Genomic DNA, 26,679 nt, shown 5'->3' on the forward strand with positions numbered 1-26,679 from the left:
CACCGAAACCTGCTGGTTGACATTTGGTCGGGATCCATGTTTGCTGTGATCCATAGTAAAGTTTCACCTCCGGGAATTTTAAACAAGGAATCACCATGTGTTTGTGTGGCTAAAGGCTAAAGCTTCCCAACTCCATCTTTTTACTTTGACTTCTCCAATATTAATTGAACAAATTGCAAAGGATTCAGAAACACAGATCTCCAAAATACTGTGTAATTATGCCGTTAAAGCAGACGACTTTTAGCTGTGTGTGTGCGCAGCGCTCATATTTCCTAATAGCCTGTGACGTCAAGCGTACACGTCATCATTACTCGACGTTTTCAAGAAAAAACTCCCGGGAAATTTAAAATTGCAATTTAGTAAACTAAAAAGGCCGTATTGGCATGTGTTGCAATGTTAATATTTCATCATTGATATATAAACTATCAGACTGCGTGGTGGGTAGTAGTGGGTTTCAGTAGGCCTTTAAAGGGGAACATTATCACAATTTCAAAAGGGTCAAAAACAATAAAAATCAGTTCCCAGTGGCTTGTTGTATTTTTTGAAGTTTTTTTCCAAATTTTACCGGTCCCGGAATATCCCTAAAAAAAGCTTGAAAGTGCCTTATTTTCGCTGTCTTCGAAACCACTATCCATTTCCCTGTGACGTCATACAGTGCTGCCAAAACAAACAACATGGCGGTTACTACAGTAAGATATAGCGACATTAGCTCGGATTCAGACTCGGATTTCAGCGGCTTAAGCGATTCAACAGATTACGCATGTATTGAAACAGATGGTCGGAGTATGGAGGCAGATAGCGAAAACAAAATTGAATAAGAAATTGAAGCTATTGAGCGAATAGCTATTGACGCTATTCGGCCATAGCGTGGGTGTACCTAATGAAGTGGCCCATAGCATGGCTGCCTTATTAGCATCGCCGGTAAAATATGCAGACCAAACGATCAGGACTTTCGCATCTTGTGACACTGGAGCAACTTAAATCCGTCGATTGGTAAGTGTTTTTTTTGCATTAAATGTGGGTATCTAGTTTCAAATGTACATACAGCTAGCGTAAATAGCATGTTAGCATCGATTAGCGTAGCATGTTAGCATCGATTAGCTGGCAGTCATGCCGTGACCAAATATGTCTGATTAGCACATAAGTCAACAACATCAACAAAACTCACCTTTGTGATTTCGTTGACTTAATCGTTGCAAATGCATCTGCAGGTTATCCATACATCTCTGTGCCATGTCTGTCTTCGCATCGCCGGTCAAATGTGAAGACACTCTGGTACATTCGATGGGGGTCTGGCGGCAGATTTCTTGCCAGTGGTGCAACTTGAATCCCTCCCTGTTAGTGTTGTTACACCCTCCGACAACACACCGACGAGGCATGATGTCCCCAAGGTTCCAAAAAATAGTCGAAAAAACGGAAAATAACAGAGCTGAGACCCGGTGTTTGTAATGTGAAAATGAATATGGCGGGTGTGTTACCTCGGTGACGTCACGTTCTGACGTCATCACTAAAAGACCGATAAACAGAAAGGCGTTTAATTCGCCAAAATTCACCCATTTAGAGTTCGGAAATCGGTTAAAGAAATACATGGTCTTTTTTCTGCAACATCAAGGTATATATTGACGTTTGCATAGGTTTGGTGATAATGTTCCCCTTTAAGTAGAGCTGGACGATATTACCTTTTAATAACATCTTGATTTTTTTAGGCCATGTCACGATACACGATATATATCTCAACATTTTGCCCTAGCTTTGAATGAACACTTGATACATATAATCACAGCAGTATGATGATTCTATGTGTCTACATTAAAACATTCTTCTTCATACTGCATTAATACCGTATATTACCAAATAAACGCCCTCGGGCAAATAACCGCCCATGTCCTAATAGCCGTCCGGGTTCTGACCCCATTTTGTGAATTACCCGCCTCTTCGTAATAACCGTTTATGTCCAAATAGCCACCCATGGGCTGTTATTTGAATGGGTTTGGATTAAAATCATATCGATTTCATTAAGCCAATTCATAAGGTAAAATTAAAAGCAGAGGTGCAATAACTCTGGTAATTACGGTAACAGCAGACGCGTGGAGTCCAGAGAGTTACATGACAATCAAATGCTTAACGAAATCTGTGTCGTGATGGCTTACGTTACGTGGGGATTCTGGGTAATCAACATATTGTAAAGGGTCACCGCATATAGCGTAACACACACTCAACGACAACAACAAACACACAAGGAAAAGTTCCAACATGGCAAGCAACAGTAGCATTGAGTTGAATGAACAGGATTCCGGTACACCACAACTGATGGATGGGAATAATTTTAGGAGGAAGAAGAACAGAAAGTTTGACTCAAAGTTCAAGCTAGTGGTTGTGAAGTATGCGGAGCAGATTTCTGGTTTGGCAGCGGCCAGGCAGTTTAACCTTGACCCAAAACGTGTACGAGAATGGAAACAAAAAAAGGGAGAACTACCATCTCAGGCGGCAATCAATGGAAAACGGGCTCGCTTATCTGGTGGAGGTAGGAAAAAGTGAGCGACGAGCTGGATGCTAATTTGTGTCAGTGGATACATCACGTTCGTGGACTGAACCACCGTGTGTCCCGCAAAATGATCCGCTTTAAGGCCAAGGATATGTATGCCACCGCGAGTGACACGTTTGTTGCAACTAGTGGCTGGCTTAATCGATTCCTGTGTCGGAACAACTTTACCCTCAGGAGGAGAACAACTGAAACAGTAACCATTGTAACCAAACAATGGCCTGGTGCAAAAATAAATAAAAGCCTTGTGCAAATAACCGCCTGCTTCTTTTAAACGCCCGTCTCCAAAATCGATTTTGTGAAATAAACGCCCGGGCTACTATTTGGTAATATACGGAATATGCTACTTTCAAACTTTCATGCAGAGAGGGAAATCACAACTAAGTCAATATACCAAAACTGTATTTATTAAACCATTATTAAGCAGTGGCACAAACATTCATGTCATTTCCAAAACAGTGTTAGATTGTCAGAGACATTTTAAAACCAGCTATGAGTGCACTTTTGTGCATGATGTCACTAAGATGACATATCAAAACAACACTAAATTAAAGTGCACTTTTTGTACAGAACACCACTACAATAGTTTAAAACAAATAAAGTGCACTTTTGTGCATGATGTCACACAAGATATTTCAATAAGTGTCAAATAAAAATGAGCTGCATAATAGGAAATCAACTAGTGTATGTCCTTCGCTACGTGGTAGGTTCCTGCGGACGTTATCTCCTTCTGTTGTTGACTATTTTTTTTCATACGTGTTGATCTGGAAATAGTTGCTTCGGCGTTTTGTTGGTGTGGCACCGAACGGAGATGTTGACATGCAGAGTTTCAAGAACTCCTCATTCTCTAGAGCAGGGGTGGGCATTACGTCGATCGCGATCGACTGGTCGATCTCGGAGGGGTTGTCAGTCGATCTCAAGCCAGGCATTAAAAAATATACATAAAAATGAGCAATCATCAATCCTACCAAGACTTCACTTTCGTCAGTTGTTTGACATTCTCGGCACCCGAGGATCTTGTGAGATGACGCTGGCTGCTGCGAACTCATATTTAAGAAAAAAATCACTAACAGGGCGGACACAGGGAAACACATTTTATTTCTAGAGACTCCGTACCTACTGTCAAAACTCTAAAGACCGCCTGCACAGTTCCTGTCTTCACCATAAAAGACCTGTTTCATCCTGCCTGTGCTAACAAAATTAGAGTCTCAGAAAGCTAGCGCACACAAGCTAGCAAGCTACGGAGTTTGATGCCAATGTATTTCTCCCCCGCCCTCAGCGACCGCTTTCTCACTTGCTTGCCCACCCGCACTCTCACTGACGTCTCTCACCTGCTGCCAGACATTAAAGGGCCACACACATATGATACTCTCATAACAAAGTGTTTAAAAACGAGTATGCAAGTTGGACAAATGAGATGCCAAATCCAACCACTTTCATGTGGTATTGGACAGAAAGGAGGACTTTTTTTTTTCCTCCATTTGAAAATGCGGACGTTATCAGCACCACTGTCTAATTCCAATCAATGCAAGTCATCAGAATCAAATACACCAACTTATATTCTCGTCTTCATGAAAGAAAGGAATCTATGTGTGTTAAACATGCTTGTATTATCATAAAAACACCATTAACTTGTTAACAAAAATGTCTCTTTCATAAATAAATAAATATAAATTATAAATAGGAATGAGGTAGATCTCGACTTGGTCAATTGAAAAGTAGCTCGCCTGCAGAAAAAGTGTGAGCGCCCCTACTCTAGAGCAGTGGTTCTCAACATTTTTTCAGTGATGTACCCCCTGTGAACGTTTTTTTAACTCAAGTACAGTGTTTCCCACAGGCATCTATTTGTGGTGGTGTGGTCGGGTGGGTGGGGGACAGGGGATGGGGGGTGGCAGCGGCGGCGCCGATGACCAAGAAGAACACGGAGTTGGAATATAATTACAACACTTTATGTGCATATTTATATACATATTTATATAATATTTACATATGTATATAGTATGTAACTACAAGCTCCATTCACAGAGTCCCATTAGTTTTATGAGCGGTCGAGCGAGTCAAAAGCCTAAAAAAAACAAAAAAAATAACTTTTTTTAAAAACTACTTTTATTAATTTATTTTTATTTTTATTTGTGGCGGCCGTAATTCTTTCGTGGCGGGCCGCCACAAAAAAATTACCTTGTGGAAAACCCTGAAATACCCCCTAATCAGAGCAAAGCGTTTTTAGTTGAAAAAAAGACATCCATTCCATCCATCCATTTTCTACCGCTTATTCCCTTTTGGGGTCGCGGGGGGCATTGGCGCCTATCTCAGACATAAAGAAGTAAAATACAGCACTATGTCATCAGTTTCTGATTTATTAAATTGTATAACAGTGCAAAATATTGCTCATTTGTAGTGTTTTTTTCTTGAACTATTTGGAAAAAAAGATATACAAATAACTACAAACTTGTTGAAAAATAAACAAGTGAATCAATTATAAATAAATATTTCTACACATAGAAGTAATCATCAACTTAAAGTGCCCTCTTTGGGGATTGTAATAGAGATCCATCTCTATCACAGGCGGTATAGCTCGGTTGGTAGAGCGGCCGTGCCAGCAACTTGACGGTTGCAGGTTCGATTCCCACTTCCGCCATCCTAGTCACTGCCGTTGTGTCCTTGGGCAAGACACTTTACCCACCTGCTCCCAGTGCCACCCACACTGCTTTAAATGTAACTTAGATATTGGGTTTCACTATGTAAAGCGCTTTGAGTCACTCGAGAAAAGCGCTATATAAATATAATTCACTTCACTTCACATCTGGATTCATCAACTTAATTCTAAACATTTCTTCACTAAAAAATACATCTTTAACATTAAAATTTATGGAACATGTCCACAAAAAAAAATCTAGCTGTCAACACTGAATATTGCATTGTTGCATTTCTTTTCAAAGTTTATGAACTTACATTCATATTTTGTTGAACAATAAATATATTTATAAAGGATTTTTGAATTGTTGCTATTTTTAGAATATTTAAAAAAAAATCTCACGTACCCCTTGGCATACCTTCAAGTACCCCCATTTGAGAACCACTGCTCTAGAGGGTGACTTTTCAAATAATGCTACAAATAAGTAGAGCTGCCGCTTTTTGTAGCAACGCTTTTGCCGCATAATTAGTCAACATCTTCCCGCTTGACGCCAAACCACCGCCAGGCGATGGACTCCCTGCTGTTTTTCTTGGGAATTAATTCTTCCTTCATTTGTTAGCAGATTGGCACCTTCTCTCTCTCTCGTATTACCACCCGCACCGTTAGCGTCACAGCTAACGTTACCATGTCGTGACCTGTCTGCTCCGTGTAAGAAGGAGCGCTACTTTTAAGTCTCTGTGAGAAGGAGAGACAAGAAAGAGTGGGTAATGCCCGCAGCTGCGTGAGAACGTATGCTCAAATATCACCATATAGTCATTTTCTGTATCGCACTGAGACAAACCCGCGATATATCGAGTATATCGACATATCGCCCAGCCCTACCATTAAGCTAATTAGAAAATGTAGGCCTTACTTTCATAAATCCCCCATCCATTTTTTACCGCTTGTCCCTTTTGGGGTCACGGGTGGTGCTGGAGCCTATCTCAGCTGCATTCGGGCGGAATAATTACACTAAACTACTAACAAAAGACACAATAATTTAGAATGACCTAAAATAAAAAAAATTAAAAAAGACAAAATAAATTGAAATGACATAAAACAAATAACTAAAGACAAAATAATATAAAATGATACCAAACACAACAAAAAAAAGCATAAAACAAAGGACAAAATAATTTCAAATGAAATAAAACAAAAGACAAAATAATTGAATATTACACTAAACTACTAACGAAAGAGACAATAATTTAGAATGACATAAAATAAATTTAAAAAAGACAAAAATCAGTTAAAATGACATAACAAAAACCGAAAGATTTTTAAATTACACAAGACAAACAAGTAAAAACGATTTAAAATAACCTAAAAATAATGAAAGACAATCCATCCATCCATCCATCCATCATCTTCCGCTTATCCGAGGTCGGGTCGCGGGGGCAGCAGCCTAAGCAGGGAAGCCCAGACTTCCCTATCTCCAGCCACTTCGTCTAGCTCTTCCCGGGGGATCCCGAGGCGTTCCCAGGCCAGCCGGGAGACATAGTCTTTCCAACGTGTCCTGGGTCTTCCCCGTGGCCTCCTACCAGCTGGACGTGCCCTAAACACATCCCTAGGGAGGCGTTCGGGTGGCATCCTGACCAGATGCCCGAACCACCTCATCTGGCTCCTCTCGATGTGAAAGACAAAACCATTTAAATGACATGAAACAAATAACAAAAGAAAAATGATTAAGACTTACACAAAATAAATAAATATTTAAAATGACATAAAGCAAATTAAATGACATATCACAATAAGACGGAAGCATTTAAAATGGTATCAAACAAATAAGAAAAGACAGTACTTAAAAATTTGACAAACCATTTAAAGTGACATGAAACAACTAAAAAAAAAAATTAAAATGACATAAAACGGATAAAAGACAACATAATTACAAATTACATAAAACAAACTAATTGATTTAAAATGACAAATAAGACAAAATAATTTAACATTACACAAACAAATACAAGACAAAAACATTCAAAATTACACAAAACAAGTAATAAAAGACAAAATATTTCTAAATTACACAAATCAAGCAATAAAAGACAAAATGTTTTCTAATTACAGAAAACAAATAAAAGACAAAACCATTAAATAAAAATTCATCCATCCATCCATTTTATACCGCTTATTCCCCTTTGGGGTCGCGGGGGGCGCTGGTGCCTATCTCAGCTACAATCAGGTGGAAGGCGGAGTACACCCTGGACAAGTCGCCACCTCATCCCAGGGCCAACACAGACAGACAGGCAACATTCACATTCACACAGAAATAGACAAACATTAATTTCTATGTTACGGTCGTATCCATCCATTTACTTCCGCTTGTCCCTTTTGGGGTCACGGTTGGTGCTGGAGCCTATCTCAGCTGCTTTCAGGCGGAAGGCGGTGTACACCCTGGACAAGTCGCCACCTCATCCCAGGGCCAACACAGACAGAAAGACAGACAAACATTTCTATGTTAGTTGTTAACAAAAACACCAAATTTGATCTCTTCTATCGCACCGTCTTAATTGTTTATGTCTCGCAGTCCGAAGAAGAGAAGGACGTCGTCCAGGCCGTCGACGCCTGCGGTCATTTGTTTTGCCAGCTGCTGGAGACCAGACGGCTGTACAGAGGCAAATTACCAGAAGAAGAGGAGGCGCTGAAAGGTAAGTGACACTTTTGTAGACATTTCCGTCATCTCCACGACCCCAAACCTCCAACTTGTCGTCAGGTCCACACAGTGCGGAGGACAAGTACCACATCTTCATGCGACACCGTTACCACAGCTGCGTGGAGATGCTGCTGGAACACCTCAGTCACGAACTCCATGGCGTGCAGGTGAGGAGCGCCGATACCGGTGGTTTTACTATCGGCACCGACATGGCTCAAAAATGGTTGAAAAACACTGATCTAGGGATCTGGATATCTGGTCAGGACACTTCTCACTCTTTTGCCTTCATTGTCCATTCCTTTTTGGTGACTTTCTATACTCTGGACCTAGACCAGCGGTCGGGAACCTTTTTGGCTGAGAGAGCCAAGAAGCCAAATATTTTAAAATGTATTTCCCTAAAAGCCATATAACATTTTTTTTAACACTGAACACAACTAAACGCGTGCATTTTTAAGTAAGACCAACATTTCCAGAGTATAATAGGTCTCTTATTCTTTGTAATAACATTGTTATTCTGAAGCTAACTGTGGAGGGGGCGTGGCCTGCAGACCTGCAGATAAGCAGGATGTTGCCAGGACCGGCCTCGAAATCAGCGACAGGTGCGTAGATGGCCCACCTGGGCCTTGTTATCTAATCACCTGTCGCTCTGTTATAAGCAGCAGCCAGGAGGAGAGACAGGGTTGGGGCTGGAGCCAGAGGGTGAATGAGGACAAAGGAGAAAAAGACAATTGCTGGAAAGCAACTGAGAGACTAATTGAAAAAAAACAACCAATATTTTAACCCTAAAACAGGCTCTCATGTCGGTGCTTGGTGGTCTGATGAACCCCCAGGAGGGCAAGCCCCACACTAACCAATAATAAATAAATTACTTCTTACCATTAACGCAACTTTTTGAACATAAAAATGCATGAGAATATTTTATATTTTGAATGTTATTTTTAACACTATGATTACAAGTGGAATTATTCATTACTTATCGTGTTAAGCAATGTCAGCTCAGATTTATCCGAGAGCCAGATGCAGTCATGAAAAGAGCCACATCTGGCTCTAGAGCCATAGGTTCCCTACCCCTGACCTAGACGTTAAGTCCGCGACAAACATGGCGGACAATAACCGATACAGTCTGCTTTGCCAGTCGGCCAGGTAATACAAAGCACACGCTACCTTTTTTATCATATCCACGGGAGCTCGCATTCTCGTTGACTCTCCTTCGACAAACGGATGAAGTTTTACGGTAAGCAGAACCACAGCTGACCTCGACATCTGAAAATTCTCTTGCCGTCTGAGATGTGTTGTACCCGAAATAGCTGTAATCGTTTTTCTCTGCCACCCGTCAAGCTTTTCGATCCGGCCGGCCAGACATACCCAAATATTTTTTTTTAGATCTTTAAGATGGATAGTGTAGCTCTCCCGTCCAAAGGCAAAACCTAGTAACTCACTTCTAGCTGATTTTGAGAAAACAAAGGAAAACCAATCTATCTTGATGCTGTCTTACACAGATCTACAAAGTCATCAAACATATAGATGTTTTCTTGAGCTTTCATTTTCTTGCCGATTGAGCCACGGATTGAATCTGCTCTCATGAACGTGTGCCCTTTCTCCAGATATTTTATCACGATCTCGGGTGGGCCCCATTCAGCGTTTGCACATTGGGCAAGAGCCGTGTACAGCGTCCAGTTTTTATTTTGACCTCCACAGTTATCTGCCCAAAAGAGTATGCAAGGGGAAGAATCAAGAACAATACATTTAATGAAGGTGCTTGCAACGTCCTGGGCCAATCTTCCAAATATCCCCTCGTGCCATAATATCACATAATCAGGTTGACCGTCGGCCCCCATTCGTGCAAATGACTCATTAAAGACAATAAGGCGACTGACAAAGAAGCTCCGATTGGTCCCTTGAGATACTACGTTTTTCTGTTGTATCTACGCCAGGAGTCGGGAACCTTTTTGGCTGAGAGAGCCATGAAAGCCAAATATTTTAAAAACGTATTTCCGTGAGAGCCATATTATATTTTGATAATACTTTGATATGGGTAACATATTCACCATTAATTAGTTGCTTATTAACATGCAAATTCGTAACATATTGGCTCTTAATTAGTAATTTTTAAGTACTTATTAATGCATTTTTCTGCATGGCCTTATTTTACAAGCAGTAAGCCATTAACTAAGAGTCTAAGAAAGAAGAGCAAACATTGTTTTAGAAAGACAATAATATATAATATGTATATGAATACAATTTATGATTTCATAATTATACATATAGGTTATATTAAAATGTATATATTACCACTTTATATGGAATTTAAATAAATTGTGTATATATAATATATATATATATATATATATATATATATATATATATATATATATATATATATATATAAGTGTACAAATTTATATGTTTGATTTAAATGTTAAACTGTGAATATGAGACGTGTGCTACATATATGTCGTTTATATATTGTTTAAAAAAAAGTAATATAAGTGAAGCATGTTTTAGATTTTATATATTTTGAACCTTGTTCTTGTTGTGATGGGGTAGGTTTATATAAGCGTTGCTTCAACCTACACCCTTTCGGCTCAATCATTGCTCAAATGAGTGTTTTTTGTTGTTGTTTTTGTTCTTTGTTTTATGTGAAGATTGCCGAAATAAATAAATAAATAAATAAAAATAAACTAAGAGTCTTCCCTTATGACCTCAGAATTATTGCTTATTAGTAACCCTAACCCTTACATGGTCCCCTAGTGTCCAAATAACTCTTAAGTCTTTGTTACTTAGAATATGTTCCCCATACTAAAGTGTTACCAATATTTTTTAACACTGAATACAACTAAATGTGCCCATTTTTAAGTTAGATTAACATTTTTAGAGTATAATAAGTCTCTTATTCTTTTTAATAACATTGTTATTCTGAACCTAACAAATAATAAATTAAATACTTCTTACCATTAATGCGACTTCTTGGATTGATGGAATAAAATGCATGCGAATGTTTTTAATTTTGAACGTTATTTTTAACCCTGTGATTACCAGCGGAATCATTCATTACTTATCGTGTTAAGCAATGTCAGCTAAGATTTATCTGAGAGCCAGATGCAGTCATCAAAAGAATAGAAGAGTAGAATAGAATAGAATGAACTTTATCCATCCATCCGTCCATTTTCTACCGCTTATTCCCTTTCGGGGTCGCGGGGGGCACTGGCGCCTATCTCAGCTACAATCGGGTGGAAGGCAGGGTACACCCTGGACAAGTCGCCACCTTATCGCAGGGCCAACACAGATAGACAGACAACATTCGCACTCACATTCACACACTAGGGCCAATTTAGTGTTGCCAATCAACCTATCCCCAGGTGCATGTCTTTGGAAGTGGGAGGAAGCCGGAGTACCCGGAGGGAACCCACGCATTCACGGGGAAAACATGCAAACTCCACACAGAAAGATCCCGAGCCTGGATTTTAACCCAGGACTGCAGGAACTTCGTATTGTGAGGCAGACGCACTAACCCCTCTGCCACCGTGAAGCCCTATTGTCATTATATTTGCATATAACGAGATTAAAGACTCCAATTTAAGGTGCGGTAGTGGGAACAAATATGGGGTGAAATAAATGACATAAGAGGTAATAAAGGAAAAACTAACTATTGAAATAAACAGACTACTATCCAGTAAAAATAATAAGCAATTCTGTACAATATACAAAACACTATAGAAGTACAAAATACAAATACTGTACAATATACAGAGCAAGACAGGAGTACCGAAGAGCCACATCTGGCTCTAGAGCCGCAGGTTCCCTACCCCTGATCTACGCGGTTATGTGGTAGTTGCTAGGTCCTGCCATGCGCGTAACAGCTTACTTACGGAACAAATTACAATATCGCATACACTAATGTAAAGCATATCATCTAGGAACTCCAAAATTATTATCAGCTCAGTTTTGACCAAAATTGAGTTACTGGGTTTTGCCTTTGGACGGGAGAGGTGCCTTTATGATGTGTAGTGATGTTTTCTAATGGCTGTAAGTCTTGAACTATACCAGGGGTCACCAACCTTTTTGAAAGCAACAGCTACTTCTTGGGTACTGATTAATGCGAAGGGCGACCAGTTTGATACACACTTAATTAAGTTGCCAGAAATAGCCAATTTGCTCAATTTACCTTTAACTCCATGTAATTATTAGTAATTAATGATATTCATGTTTGTGGAAACACTGATCATCTTAATGATTTCTTACAATAAATATATATTTTTGATGACATGTTTTAAATAGGTTAAAATCCAATCTGCACTTTGTTAGAATATATAACAAATTGGACCAAGCTATATTTCTAACAGACAAATCCTTATTTCTTCTAGATTTTCCAGAACAAAAATTATAAAAGAAATTCAAAAGACTTTGAAATAAGATCTAAATTTGATTCTACAGATTTTCTAGATTTGCCAGAATATGTTTTTTGAATTTTAATCATTATAAGCTTGAATAAATATTTCACAAATATTCATCGAATGAAGAATTAAATTAAAATGTATTTATTATTCTTTACAATAAAACAAATACATTTACTTGAACATTGATTTAAATTGTCAGAAAAGAAGAGGAAGGAGTTTAAAAGGTAAAAAGGTATGTGTTTTAAAATGTGGCGGTTTGTCCAGGGTGTACCCCGCCTTCTGCCCGATTGTAGCTGAGATAGGCGCCAGCGCCCCCCGCCACCCCAAAAAGGAATAAGCGGTAGAAAATGGATGGATGGAAAAATCCCAAAATCATTTTTAAGGTTGTATTTTTTCTCTAAAATTGTCTTTCTGAAATTTATAAAAAGCCAAGTAAAAAATAAAAATAAATTTTGTCTCTCTTAGAATTCAAAATGTCGAGCAAAGCTAGACCAGCTTGCTAGTACATAAATAACATTTAAAACATAGAGGCAGCTCACTGATAAGTGCTGCTGTGACGGACTCACGCCGTCGTCTTGCGGGTTCCATGGACCACCAAGGAAGGACATGACTTGGAGCAGGTTTGACTTGCTTTATTTTCCCACACAAGCTTGTCTGCAGTCGGGTCGCTCTGCTGCTCGCTCCGCCGTCTGCTTTTCAGCAGCACGTACTTCAGTCCGCCTCTTCTTGTCTCCCTCTTCGTCGTTGTGTGTTTTTCTCACTCTGCACCATCACCATCTCCATTCTCTCCTCCTTCTCCCCTTTTATACAGCGAGAGGAGATACGTTAATCGTGTACAGGTGCGCGATCCACACACCTGATCTTGTTTGTGGCACGCCCCGCCTCGCCGCTCGCTCGCCATCCCCGCCTCCTCGCCGCCATCTTGGGCCTGCCTCTCTGTCAGACCGTCGGCTCCGCCTCTCCACAGCTGCTATTTGAGCTGCTTTTAGAACAGGCCAGTGGGAGACTCATTTGGTCCTTACGGGCTACCTGGTGCACGCGGGCACAGCGTTGGTGACCCCCGAACTATACAAATTATTTTAATGGTTGGAATCTGCACTTTTGTGTGATATACTAGTTAGTATGGTCATCTAATTAGCTACTATGGTAATCTAATTAGTTACCATGGTAACAGCAGCTCAGACGAGGCACCAAGCAATGTGGGTGGGTAGCGTTTCCAACGAGTGTTTCCTTCTAATTGTGTCATGTTCCAAACAGGAAGTTTCCCTGTGCTGCCTCATGAAGTTTGCGGCGGGACAAGGACAGCATCCCTTGGAGGACTTGGACTGGAGTCAACATTTTAGTTTCCCGGTTAAACTCCTGCAGGTATATGTCGGCGCTGCAAATGACGCTTATGCTCCGGAGCAGGAAACATATCCTCTCATTTCCGCGTGTGGGGGCAGGCGGTGGTGGATAGACTCCTCTCCCGGACCGCGGACCAGTCTCTGCTGATCTCCAGGTTCCAGGAGTTCCTGGAGAAGGACGACGTGCGCTATTACATCATGGGCTGCATCAGGCAGAACTTGGTCCGAGTCATGGACCACAGCAAAGGAGTACGTCTGATGCTCATGATGTATATTATGATACGTCACCTAACTCTTCCTCGTTGTTCCTGCCCAGAAAGACATGGCCGCCTATCTCAACAATGTCTTCAGCCTCATGTGCAACATCAGCATGCCCAAGAAGGAGGCGGAGCTCTGCAACTTCATGCTCCCACAGGAAGGTGAGGCTCATGTTTTTCATCATCTCACCATGAATACCACAACCATGAGGATGTTGACCCACCTTGTGCTTGTCCAGCCAAACACGAAGACTGGAAAGCAACCAAACTCAACGTACGTAAACATCGCAGAGAGCATTATATAAATAATAACAATAATCATAGTAATAATATTGAGAATAATAATATTGATAGTAATCTTTCTTCACGTCTTCTTTGCCCTCGCAGGAACACAAGAGAAACTTTGAGTGGATGTGGCTGGGCCTGCTCAAGTATAAGGTAGCATCATGTACAGTAATGTAGCATGTACAGTTAGGTAGCGTAATGTATAGTAAGGTTGTGTCGTGTACAATAAGGTAGCATTTTGTACAGTAGTGTAGCATGTATAGTAATAAGCGTCATGTATAGTAAGGTTGTGTCGTGTACAATAAGGTATCATCATGTACAGTAATGTAGCATGCACAGTAAGGTAGCGTCATGTATAGTAAGGTTGTGTCGTGTACAATAAGATAGCGTTGTGTACAGTAAGATAACATGCATAGTTTGGTAGCATCATGTTCAGTAAGGTAGCACCATGTACAGTAATGTAGCATGTACAGTAAGGTAGCGTCGTGTACAGTAAGGTAGCGTCGTGTACAGTAAGGTAGCGTCATGTACAACAAGGTAGCGTTGTGTACAGTAAGATAACATGCATAGTTTGGTAGCATCATGTTCAGTAAGGTAGCACCATGTACAGTAATGTAGCATGTACAGTAAGGTAGCATCATGTACAGTAAGGTAGTGTCGTGTACATTAAGGTAGCGTCATGTTCAGTAAGGTAGCACCATGTACAGCAGGTAGCACAATGTACAGTTACGCAGCATGTACAGTAAGGTAGCGTTGTGTATAGTATTGTAGCATCATGTACAGTAAGGTAGCGTTGTGTATAGTATTGTAGCATCATGTACAGTAAGGTAGCGTTGTGTACAGTAAGATAGCGTGCATAGTTTCGTGGCATCATGTTCTGTAAGGTAGCACCATGTACAGTAATGTAGCATGTAAGTAAGGTAGCACCATGTACAATAATGTAGCATGTACAGTAAGGTAGCACCTTGAACAGTAATGTAGCATGTACAGTAAGGTAGCACCATGTACAATTATGTAGCATGTACAGTAAGGTAGCGTTGTGTACAGTAAGGTAGCGTCATGTTCAGTAATGTAGTACAATGTACAGTAAGGTAGCACCGTGTACATGAGGTAGCACAATGTACAGATATGCAGCGTGTACAGTAAGGTAGCGTCTTGTCAGTAAGGTAGCGTTGTGTATAAGTAATGTAGCCTCATGTATAGTAAGGTAGTGTCGTGTACAGTAAGATAGCATGCATAGTTTGGTAGCATCATGTTCAGTAAGGTAGCACCATGTACAATAATGTAGCATGTACAGTAAGGTAGCGTTGTGTACAGTAAGGTAGCGTTGTGTACAGTAAGGTGGCGTCATGTTCAGTAAAGTAGCACCATGTACAGTAATGTAGCACCATGTACATGAGGTAGCGCAATGTACAGTTATGCAGCATGTACAGTAAGGTAGCGTAGTGTTTAGTAATGTAGCATCTTGTACATTAATGTAGCACCATGTACAGTTATGCAGCATCATGTACAGTAAGGTAGCATGCATAGTTTGGTAGCATCATGTTCAGTAAGGGAGCACCATGTGCAGTAATGCAGCATGTACATTAAGGTGGCGTTGTGTACAGTAAGGTAGCACCATGTACATTTATGCAGCTTGTACAGTAAGGTGGCCTTGTGTACAGTAAGGTAGCACCATGTACATTTATGCAGCTTGTACAGTAAGGTGGGTTTGTGTACAGTAAGGTAGATTCTTGTCAGTAAGGTAGTGTTGTGTACAGTAAGGTAGCATCATGTACAGTAGGGTAGTGTCATGTACAGTAAGGTAGTGTCATGTACAGTAAGGTAGCGTTGTGTACAGTATGGTAGCATGCATAGTTTGGTAGCATCATGTTCATTAAGGTAGCAACATGCACAATTATGCCGCATGTACAGTAAGGTGGTTTTGTGTACAGTAAGGTAGCACCATGTGCAGTTATGTAGCATGTACAGTAAGGTGGCTTTGTGTACAGTCAGGTAGCACCATGTACATTCATGCAGCATGTACAGTAAGGTAGCACCATGTACAGTAATGCAGCTTGTACAGTAAGGTGGCTTTGTGTACAGTAAGGTAGATTCTTGTCAGTAAGGTAGTGTTGTGTACAGTAAGGTAGCATCATGTACAGTAGGGTAGTGTCATGCACAGTAAGGTAGCGTTGTGTACAGTATGGTAGCATGCATAGTTTGGTAGCATCATGTTCATTAAGGTAGCAACATGCACAATTATGCCGCATGTACAGTAAGGTGGTTTTGTGTACAGTAAGGTAGCACCATGTACAGTTATGCAGCATGTACAGTAAGGTGGCTTTGTGTATAGTCAGGTAGCACCATGTACAATAATGTAGCATGTACAGTAAGGTAGTGTTGTGTACAGTAAGGTAGCACCATGTACAATAATGTAGCATGTACAGTAAGGTAGTGTTGTGTACAGTAAGGTAGCACCATGTACAGTTATGCAGCTAGTTCAGTAAGGTGGCTTTGTGTACAGTCCGGTAGCGCCATGTACAGTTATGCAGCATGTACAGTAAGGTGGCTTTGTGTACAGTAAGGTAGCACCATGTACAATAATGTAGCATGTACAGTAAGGTAGTGTTGTGTACAGTAAGGTAGCACCATGTACAATAATGCAGCATGTACAGTAAGGTAGCTTCTTGTCAGTAAGGTAGAGTTGTGTATAGTAACTGTACATGTAGAATCATGTACAGTTATGCAGCATCATGTACAGTAATGTAGCATCATGTACAGTAAGGTAGTGTTGTGTACAGTATGGTAGCATGCATAGTTTGGTAGCATCATGTTCAGTAAGGTAGCACAGTAATCTAGCATATAGAGTAATCTATTATAGTCAATGTACTTGTATCAAACATTGTACATTAAATTCTACTAAAGTACATTTACTTGTATTAAACATTGTACATTAAAATCTATTATAGTACATTTACTTGTATGAAAAAATGTACATTAAAATCTACTGTAGTCCATTTACCCATGTATTATTTTGTAGAATCAAGTGTCCAAACAATGGATTTCACTTGTTGGTGATTCAGTCTTTTCCTTGTTTGAGTAGACCAGTAAATAATCTGGCATTGGAGCAAATAAAGATGTGAGTTAGCAGTGTGATAAAGAAGGTGAGAAACACTAATGGATTCCAAAAAGAACTGGTTGCAAAGTGCAAAATCGGCGGCTCTCCTCTCTTGTCTGCAACGGATTAACCCGATTATTGTTATTAATTACATATACATCATTTTCATCGGGGAAAAAAAAGTGCAGAATGTGTGTGTGTGTGTTAACAGTTACCAAGTAGCATGTACAAAAAGATCCTGGTCATCCTCCACGACTCCATCCTGCCACACCTGAGAACGCCCACGCTGATGATCGACTTCCTCACTGCAGCCTACGATGTTGGTACGTCTACGTTACACACGTACTGCACTGTACTGTAGTGTAAGTGTGTACTAGCACACGTACTGTACTCCGGTGTTTTGGTGCACAGGTGGCGCCATCAGCCTGTTGGCTCTGAACGCACTGTTTGTCCTCATGCATCAACACAACCTGTAAGTACAAAGACCTGCAGCCCGCTTATGTTGACCACCTGGACAAAGTTGTGTTGCGCTATTGTCAACTTCATCAACGGCGCTGAGTCCAGTTAGACTGCGTTAAAAGGTGCACACTGCGACTTCCTGTTCAGCTTCAAAATAAAAGCGTCTTACATTATAACACATTTTCTGAGCTTATAGGAAATATTTGTTACCTCCCCCATGGAGGTTAGGGATCCTTCTTGTTGGTTTGTCACTTTAATTAAGAAAATAATTCCAAAAGTTGATATAAAGAGCCATTGATTACATTTACTTTGAAAAGGTATTGCATTAATGATGTTGCGTCCGACCAGTCTTCCTCTCAGGGAATTTAAGTCACTGGTCAATCCCAAGTTCTTTCAGATGACATATATGCTGAGTTAGAAGGACCATCAAGACAGAATAGGAATATTATCAAGTTTTACTAAAACTTTAGGAGACCAGTCCTTACAAATGCGCCTAGAAGCGGTCTGAAAGCCAAACGAAAAGAGACAAATTTTTGAATACGAAAAACAGCCCCCACCCTGCCCAGAAAGGAATACAGCCTCATTGTTCTAATACTAATAATGTAAAAAGGGAGTATGCTATACTCCCACATTCCAACCCTTCAAGGTAAAGCACAGAGTTTTCTTGCACACATAAGATACAAGCAAAAAGAGTACACATGGGAAAATATTAGCTGCTTTGAACATGACTATAAGTAAAGAAAGAACTCTTAAAAATACATGCATTCTCCACACTGACAAGAGACTTCACACCGTTTTTTTTTTTTTTATCCTGCTTGAGATAGAACATAAAGCTGGCAAATGTCAGAAATATACAGACGTTATTACTTTTTGGGCCGTCATCGTAGTCAAACAGGCACTTCAATTCGCTCTGTTGGACATCAAATACACAAAGGCCTACTGAAATGAGATTTTCTTATTTAAACAGGGATAGCAGGTCAAATTCTATGTGTCATACTTGATCATTTTGCGATATTGCCATATTTTTGCAGGAAGGATTTAGTAGAGAACATCGACAATAAAGTTCGCAACTTGTGGTCGCTAATAAAAAAGCCTTGCCTGTACCGGAAGTAGCAGACGATATGCACGTGACGTCACGGGTTGTGGAGCTCCTCACATCTGAACATTGTTTACAATCATGGCCACCAGCAGCGAGGGCGATTCGGACTGAGAAAGCGATTATTTCCCCATTAATTTGAGCGAGGATGAAAGATTCGTGGATGAGGAAAGTGAGAGTGAAGGACTAGAAAGAAAAAAAAGACTGTACAGTGGGAGCGATTCAGATGTTATTAGACACATTTACTAGGATAATTCTGGAAAATCCCTTATCTGCTTATTATGTTACTAGTGTTTTAGTGAGATTATATGGTCTCGCACCTTTCTTCAGCACCAGTCGACGGGTGGTGGTGATGCCCATTTCGGCCCTTCGCAAGGGACCCTCTTCGAAACACGATCTTTCGAAATGATCGCTGCATAATACATAATACTTTGTGTGTGTGTGTGTGGTCCAATCCAACCGTGTTCGCTTGACATCTCTGTTCCATAGTAAAGCTTGACTGTCATCTTTCGGGAACGCAAACAATGAAACACCGGCTGTGTTTGTGTTGCTAAAGGCGGCTGAAATACACCGCTTTCCACCTACAGCTTTCTTCTTTGATGTCTCCATTATTAATTGAACAAATTGCAAAAGATTCAGCAACACATATGTCCATAATACTGTGGAATTATGCGATGAAAACAGACGACTTCTAGCTGGGAATGGTGCTGGAACAAAATGTCCTCTACAATGCGTGACGTCACGCGAACACGTCCTCATACCACGACGTTTTAGCACGATACTTCCGCGCGAAATTTAAAATTGCAATTTAGTAAACTAAAAAGGCCGTATTGGCATGTGTTGCAATGTTAAGATTTCATCATTGATATATAAACTATCAGACTGCGTTGTCAGTAGTAGTGGGTTTCAGTAGGCGTTTAATAATCATAGTACCTTCATTAATAAATTAGAAGAGTATGGCATCAGAGGGCTAGTCTTGATCTGGATAAGAAGTTACTTCACCAACAGGAAGCAATACGCAAAGCTGGGAGAACACACGTATGCAGGACTATCTCAGAAAATTTGAATATTGTGATAAAGTCCTTTATTTTCTGTAATACAACTAAAAACATGAAAATGTCATACATTCTGGATTCATTGCACATCAACTGAAATATTGCAAGCCTTTTATTACTTTAATATTGCTGATTATGGCATACCGCTTAAGAACACTCAAAAATCCTATGTCAATAAATTACAATATTTCCTCAGACTAAGTAAAACAAAAAGATTTATAACAGCAAAACAAAATCAAACATTTGAAAATGTCAATTAATGCACTCAGTACTTGGTTGGGAATCCTTTTGCACGGATTACTGCATGGAGGCAATCAGCCTGTGGCATTGCTGAGGTGTTATGGATGCCCAGGATGCTTCAATAGCGGCATTTAGCACATTTGCATTATTGGGTCGGGTGTCTTTCAGCTTTTTCTTCACAAAATCACACAAATTTTTTATGGGGTTCAGGTCAGGGGAGTTGGCAGGCCAATCGAGGACAGTAATGCCATTGTCAGTACACCAGTTACTGCTGGTTTGGGCACTTTGGGCAGGTGCCAGATCATTCTGGAAGATGAAATCATCATCTCCATGGGTTCAATACTGGGACCAAAACTGTTCAAACTTTATATAAACAACATTTGTAAAGTTTCAAAGGACTTAGTTAGTTTTATCTGATGATGACACAACTTTGTTTTGTTCAGGAGAGAACACGCTGAAGATAATGCGAATAACAGATGATTAAATTAAAAAGATGTTTTGACAAAAGCAGACCGTAGAACTAAAATAATGATATTCTGTAACTGTAGAAGAGAAAGTCAAACACAAATAGACACTGATGGGGTGAAAATATTTGGGTGTAGTAATAGATGGTTAAATGAACAAGAACTCTCTAAAAAAAAAAATATATATATATATATACAACATAAAATAGCAAGACATATCCAAATAATGAATCAATCAAAATATGTTGTTCCTACTTTTGTAAGTTTTACAATATAACTAAAACAATGTATGATTATATATTTATCTGCGACTTTTAGTCCGGTGCAGCTAATAAATGGGAAGAGGTTGTGTTCATCTAAAATGTGGTGGGTGTGGCTTAAGTAGCGGTGGTGATGAAGTGAAGTGAATTATATTTATATTGCGCTTTTCTCTAGTGACTCAAAGCGCTTTACATAGTGAAACCCAATATCTAAGTTACATTTTAAACCAGTGTGGGTGGCACTAGGAGCAGGTGGGTAAAGTGTCTTGCCCAAGGACACAACGGCAGTGACTAGGATGGCAGAAGCGGGAATCGAACCTTCAACCCTCAAGTTACTGGCACGGCCACTCTACCAACCGAGATATGCCGCCCCGATAATACGATATTGTTAAGTTTGTGGCCAAAGTCAAAGACAAGATGTACACGGTGGTTAGTTGGTTATGTAGAGGTGGCTCGACATAAGCGGGTTGGTCCGGGATCCCGGCTGACTAACCGTTTGCCTTGTTCCAGAGATTATCCTGACTTCTACAAGAAACTGTATAACCTTCTGGAGCCCTCCATCTTCCACGTCAAGTACCGAGCGCGTTTTTTTCACCTGCTGGATCTCTTCTTGACTTCCAGGTAACGTTTTAACCAGGGCTGGGCGGTAATATCTCGATATTGTTAGGCCATGTCACGATACACGATGTACATCTCCATATTTTGCTTTAGCCTTGAATGAACACTTGATGCATATAATCACAGCAGTATGATGATTCTATGTGTCTACATTAAAACATTCTTCTTCATACTGCATTAATATATGCTACTTTTAAACTTTCATGCAGAGAGGGAAATCACAACTAAAATTGTATTTATTAAACAGTTATTAAGCAGTGGCACACACATTCATGTCATTTCACCCTGGCACGGACCTGGGCAAATTAAGGCCTGGGGGCCGCATGCGGCCCGTTAAACGTTTCAATCTGGCCCGCCGGACATTCCCAAATATTTTTTTTTTAGATCTTTTAAGATGGAAACTGGAGCTGCCATTATGATGTGCAATGATGTTTTAAAACTACTGCAAGTCTTGAACTATACAAAGTATTTTAATGGTTGCGTTTTTGCATTACTTGTTACTAAGGTAATCTAAGTCACAGCAGCTCAGACGAGGCACCCAAGCAGTGTGGGTGGAGAACATTTCCACAGAGTGTTTCCAGAGTGGCCAGCCTGAAATGCGGCTGTCAGGGACAGAAGCGGAAGGATATTTTTACAACCAAATTCTAAAGCTCAGTTATATATCAGTTACATGTATATCAGGTTGTAGGTGTTTTTTCTCTTTTTTTTTTACACTTCGCGTTCATGTTTTGCTGTTTGTTGCATTTTTGTTGCATTTCGCCTGATTGTAAAATATGTCGATATGTTGTCAATATTCAGGTTTTTATCGTTAATAGGTAATATTGTAAATCCCACATTCTTTATTTCCATCTACATTCTCGGTGTAAGGCGGTCTGTCATAAGGTTTTTAACTCTCAATCAGACATTTAATGGGACATAGAATGGGACGGCGTGGTGCAGTGGGAGAGTGGCCGTGCGCAACCCGAGGGTCCCTGGTTCAATCCCCACCTAGTACCAACCTCGTCACATCCGTTGTGTCCTGAGCGAGACACTTCACCCTTGCTCCTGATGGGTGCTGGTTAGCGCCTTGCATGGCAGCTCCCTCCATCAGTGTGTAAATGTGTGTGTGAATGGGTAAAAGTGGAAATAGTGTCAAAGCGCTTTGAGTACCTTGAAGGTAGAAAAGCGCTATACAAGTACAACCCATTTAATTTAATTTAATTTCCAAAACAGAAAGTGCAAGATTGTCAGAGACATTTTAAAACAAGCTATTAGTGCACTTTTGGGCATGATGTCACTAAGATGACATATCAAAACAACACTAAATTAAAGTGCACTTTTTGTACAGAACGCCACTACAATAGTTTAAAACAAAGTGAAGTGAATTATATTTATACAGCGCTTTTCTCTTAGTGACTCAAAGCGCTTTACATAGTGAAACCCAATATCTAAGTTACATTTACACCAGTGTGGGTGGCACTGGGAGCAGGTGGGTAAAGTGTCTTGCCCAAGGACACAACGGCAGTGACTAGGATGGCGGAAGCGGGAATCGAACCTGCAACCCTCAAGTTGCTGGCACGGCCACTCTACCAACCGAGCTATACCGCCCGTATAAAGTGCACTTTTGTGCATGATGTCACACAAGGTATTTCAATAAGCTTCAAATAAAAGAGAGCTACATATTAGGAAATCAAATAGTGTATGTCCGTCGCATTAATCAGTACCCAAGAAGTAGCTCATGGTTTCAAAAAGGTTGGTGACCCCTCGCCTAGTGATATATCAGATGTATCAGATTGTAGGTGGCTTTATTTTGTACCCTTCGCGTTCATATTTCACCGTTTGTTGCGTTCGCTTGATTGTAAAATTGTAAAATAAAAAATCGAAAGAGGGTGTGACATTCATATTTTGTCAATATTCCGTGTTTTATCCTTCGTAGAAAAATGTAAAATTCCATTGTTTTTTAAGGCGGTCTGTCATAACGGTTTTAGCATTCAATCAGACATTATTGGGAAGTTTTGTAATAGTGTCCCTAAAAATAGATATACCGGCCCCCCAGACACAATTTTTTCTTTTAAATGTGCCCCCCCGAGTCAAAATAATTGCCCAGGTGACTTTTCAAATGATGCTACACATTAGCAGTAATGCTACTTTTTGTAGCAACGCTTTTGCCCCACACTTGACAAATTACGGTTGTCTGTTCGACATTTTCCCGCTTGAAGCAAACCGCCACCAGACGATGGACCCCCTTCTTGGGAATTGATTATTCTTTCAATTGTTGCCGGATCCACGCCTTCTTTCTCTCGTATTACCACTCGCACCGCGTCTTAACGCTACCTTGTTTTATGTCTCTGTGAGAAGGAGAGACAAGAAAGAGTGAGAAGAGCTCGCAGCTAAAAGCAACTGCGTGAAATATCACTGTGGAGAGGCGGGTCCTACGGAGTGGCGGCAAGGAGGCGGAGAATACAAGCGAGCAGCGAGATCAGGTGCATGGCTCGCGCACCAGGAGACAACGTATCTCCTCTCAGTGTATAAAAGGGGAGAAGGAGGAGAGAACGAGGCAGAAGGAGTTGGAGAGCCCGCAGCAGTGCCTGAAGAGCGGAAGCGACAAAGAGCAGAGCAGTGGGGGCGACGACGGCGCAAAAGACTTGCTTTATTTGGCTAGCTCAGTCGGCAGACCATGAGACTCTTAATCTCAGGGTTGCAGGTTGAGCCCCACGTTAGGCGCCAAATGTGAACGACTCTTGCCGTTGTCTCGCGGGTTCCATGGATCGCCCAGGAAGGACATTGCTTTTGCAGGTTTGACTTGTTTATTTTTTCAAAGTGAATTATATTTTATATTTGAAGTGAATTATATTTATATAGCGCTTTTCTCTAGTGACTCAAAGCGCTTTACATAGTGAAACCCAATATCTAAGGTACATTTAAACCAGTGTGGGTGGCACTGGGAGCAGGAGGGTAAAGTGCCTTGCCCAAGGACACAACGGCAGTGATGGCGGAAGCGGGAATCGAACCTGCAACCCTCAAGTTGCTGGCACGGCCACTCTACCAACCGAGCTATGCCGCCCCAAAGAAAGCAAGTCTTTTGCGCCGTCGTCGCTCCCACTGCTCGCTCCTCCGTGTCGCGTCTTCGTCTTGCTCTTTGTCGCTTCCGCTCTTCAGGCACTGCTGCGGGCTCTCCAACTCCTTCTGCCTCGTTCTCTCCTCCTTCTCCCCTTTTATACACTAAGAGGAGATATGTTAATTGTCTCTGGGTGCGCGAGCCAGGCACCTGATCTCGCTGCTCGCTCGTATTCTCCGCCTCCTTGCCGCCATCTTGGGCCGGGCTCCAGCGTGCCCTGCCGCTCCGTCATTTTCTACATCGCACAGAGACAAACCCGCGATCGCCCAGCCCTACTTTGCACCCGTGGAAATGTGTGCCAGCGCGTGTCTGATGCTTTGTGTGCGCTCAGTCACCTGCCGCTCTACCTGGTGGCCGCCTTCGCCAAGCGCCTGGCCCGCCTGGCCCTCCTGGCTCCGCCCACGGCGCTCCTCATCCTGCTGCCCTTCATCGCCAACCTGGTGCGTCGCCACCCTTCGTGCCGCGTCCTCCTCCACAAGCCCGGCGCAGACGACGGTAAGGCGGCGATACGGGCGTAGACACGCCACCTTTTTTTTATTCTCCCCGCTCCTTTGTTTTCATGATTTGGTTTAATTGGATCTTGATCGAGCAAACTGACTGGCGTTTCTTCCCACAACAGAAGCCGTGGAAGACCCTTTCGTGATGGAGGAGGAAGAACCCGCCCAGTGCGGCGCTCTGGACAGCAGCCTGTGGGAGATCAAGGTCCTCCAGCTGTCCTTCGCCCCCGGCAACTTTGCTTTGGAACGTCTAAACGAGGGTTTGTCCGCAGACGCTGCAGAGACACTACCATCCCGACGTGGCCAAAGCCGCCATGTTGTTTAACACGCCGCTGTCAGGGGGAGAGGATGACATCAACCGGCTGTTGGAGACCACCACGTACCAGGTGATGTGACGCTTCTACATCATCTCATGGCCCCGCCTTAAAGGACTCAGCTGCAGTATCAGGCCGCAGGGTTCAAACTCAAGGCCCCGGTGGCCCCCCGAGAGCCTGGAAATCTGCCTCAATAAAGTACGTTATCTGTAAAGTTAAAGTACCACTGATAGTCACACCCTCTGCATTTTATTCATCCCCATAACACAGTCCCATCATCATGTGTTAATGAGGCAGAATCTAATACAGTTGTGTATAAATATTGCCCCGTCGTCTTATTCTCTGGCAGACCAATCGCACACGATCGGTGTTTACAGTCCCATCATCATGTGTTAATGAAGCAGCGCCTAATACAATTGTGTATAAATATTGCTACGTGGTCTTATTCTCTGGCAGATCAAGCCCAAACGATCAGTGTTTACAGTCCCATCATCATGTGTTAATGAAGCAGCGCCTAATACAATTGTGTATAACTATTGCTCCGTCGTCTTATTCTCTGGCAGACCAATCGCACATGATCGGTGTTTACAGTCCCATCATCATGTGTGAATGAAGCAGCGCCTAATACAGTTGTGTATAAATATTGCTACGTCGTCTTATTCTCTGGCAGATCAAGCCCAAACGGTCAGTGTTCACAGTCCCATCATTATGTGTTAATGAAGCAGCGCCTAATACAGTTGTGTATAAATATTGCTACGTCGTCTTATTCTCTGGCAGACCAATCGCACACGATCAGTGTTTACAGTCCCATCATCATGTGTTAATGAGGCAGTGCCTAATACAGTTGTGTATAAATATTGCTCTGTCGTCTTATTCTCTGGCAGACCAATGGCACACGATCGGTGTTTACAGTCCCATCATCATGTGTTAATGAAGCAGCGCCTAATACAATTGTGTATAACTATTGCTCCGTCTTCTTATTCTCTGGCAGATCAAGCCCAAACGATCAGTGTTCACAGTCCCATCATCATGTGTTAATGAGGCAGAATCTAATACAGTTGTGTATACATATTGCTCCGTCGTCTTATTCTCTGGCAGACCAAGCGCACACGATCGGTGTTTAGAGTCCCGTCATTATGTGTTAATGAGGAGGTGCCTAATACAGACGTTTGTAACTATTGCTCCGTCATCTTATTCTCTGGCAGACCAATCGTACACGATCAGTGTTAATGAAGCAGCGCCTTATACAGTTGTGTATATATATTGGTACGTCTTCTTATTCTCTGGCAGACCAATCGCACACGATCGGTGTTTACAGTCCCATC

The 26,679-nt window shown here is 41.4% G+C and overlaps 1 protein-coding gene across 1 annotated transcript in view; it reads left to right on the plus strand.

Moving 5' to 3' along the window:
• Positions 1–26,679, plus strand: part of noc4l (nucleolar complex associated 4 homolog) — a 30,506-nt gene that overhangs the window by 1,270 nt on the left and 2,557 nt on the right. Inside the window, exons 2-14 of the mRNA XM_061907955.1 lie at positions 7,747–7,867; positions 7,933–8,039; positions 13,527–13,634; positions 13,712–13,861; positions 13,929–14,031; positions 14,109–14,143; positions 14,257–14,307; positions 17,466–17,577; positions 17,666–17,726; positions 21,339–21,449; positions 24,875–25,038; positions 25,163–25,245; positions 25,313–25,426. Of these exons, the coding sequence (XP_061763939.1) occupies positions 7,747–7,867; positions 7,933–8,039; positions 13,527–13,634; positions 13,712–13,861; positions 13,929–14,031; positions 14,109–14,143; positions 14,257–14,307; positions 17,466–17,577; positions 17,666–17,726; positions 21,339–21,449; positions 24,875–25,038; positions 25,163–25,245; positions 25,313–25,426 (1,320 nt within the window). The remainder of the gene's footprint in view (positions 1–7,746; positions 7,868–7,932; positions 8,040–13,526; positions 13,635–13,711; positions 13,862–13,928; positions 14,032–14,108; positions 14,144–14,256; positions 14,308–17,465; positions 17,578–17,665; positions 17,727–21,338; positions 21,450–24,874; positions 25,039–25,162; positions 25,246–25,312; positions 25,427–26,679) is intronic.

This window comes from Nerophis ophidion, linkage group LG08, assembly GCF_033978795.1.
Source record: "Nerophis ophidion isolate RoL-2023_Sa linkage group LG08, RoL_Noph_v1.0, whole genome shotgun sequence".
Classification (NCBI taxonomy): domain Eukaryota; kingdom Metazoa; phylum Chordata; class Actinopteri; order Syngnathiformes; family Syngnathidae; genus Nerophis; species Nerophis ophidion.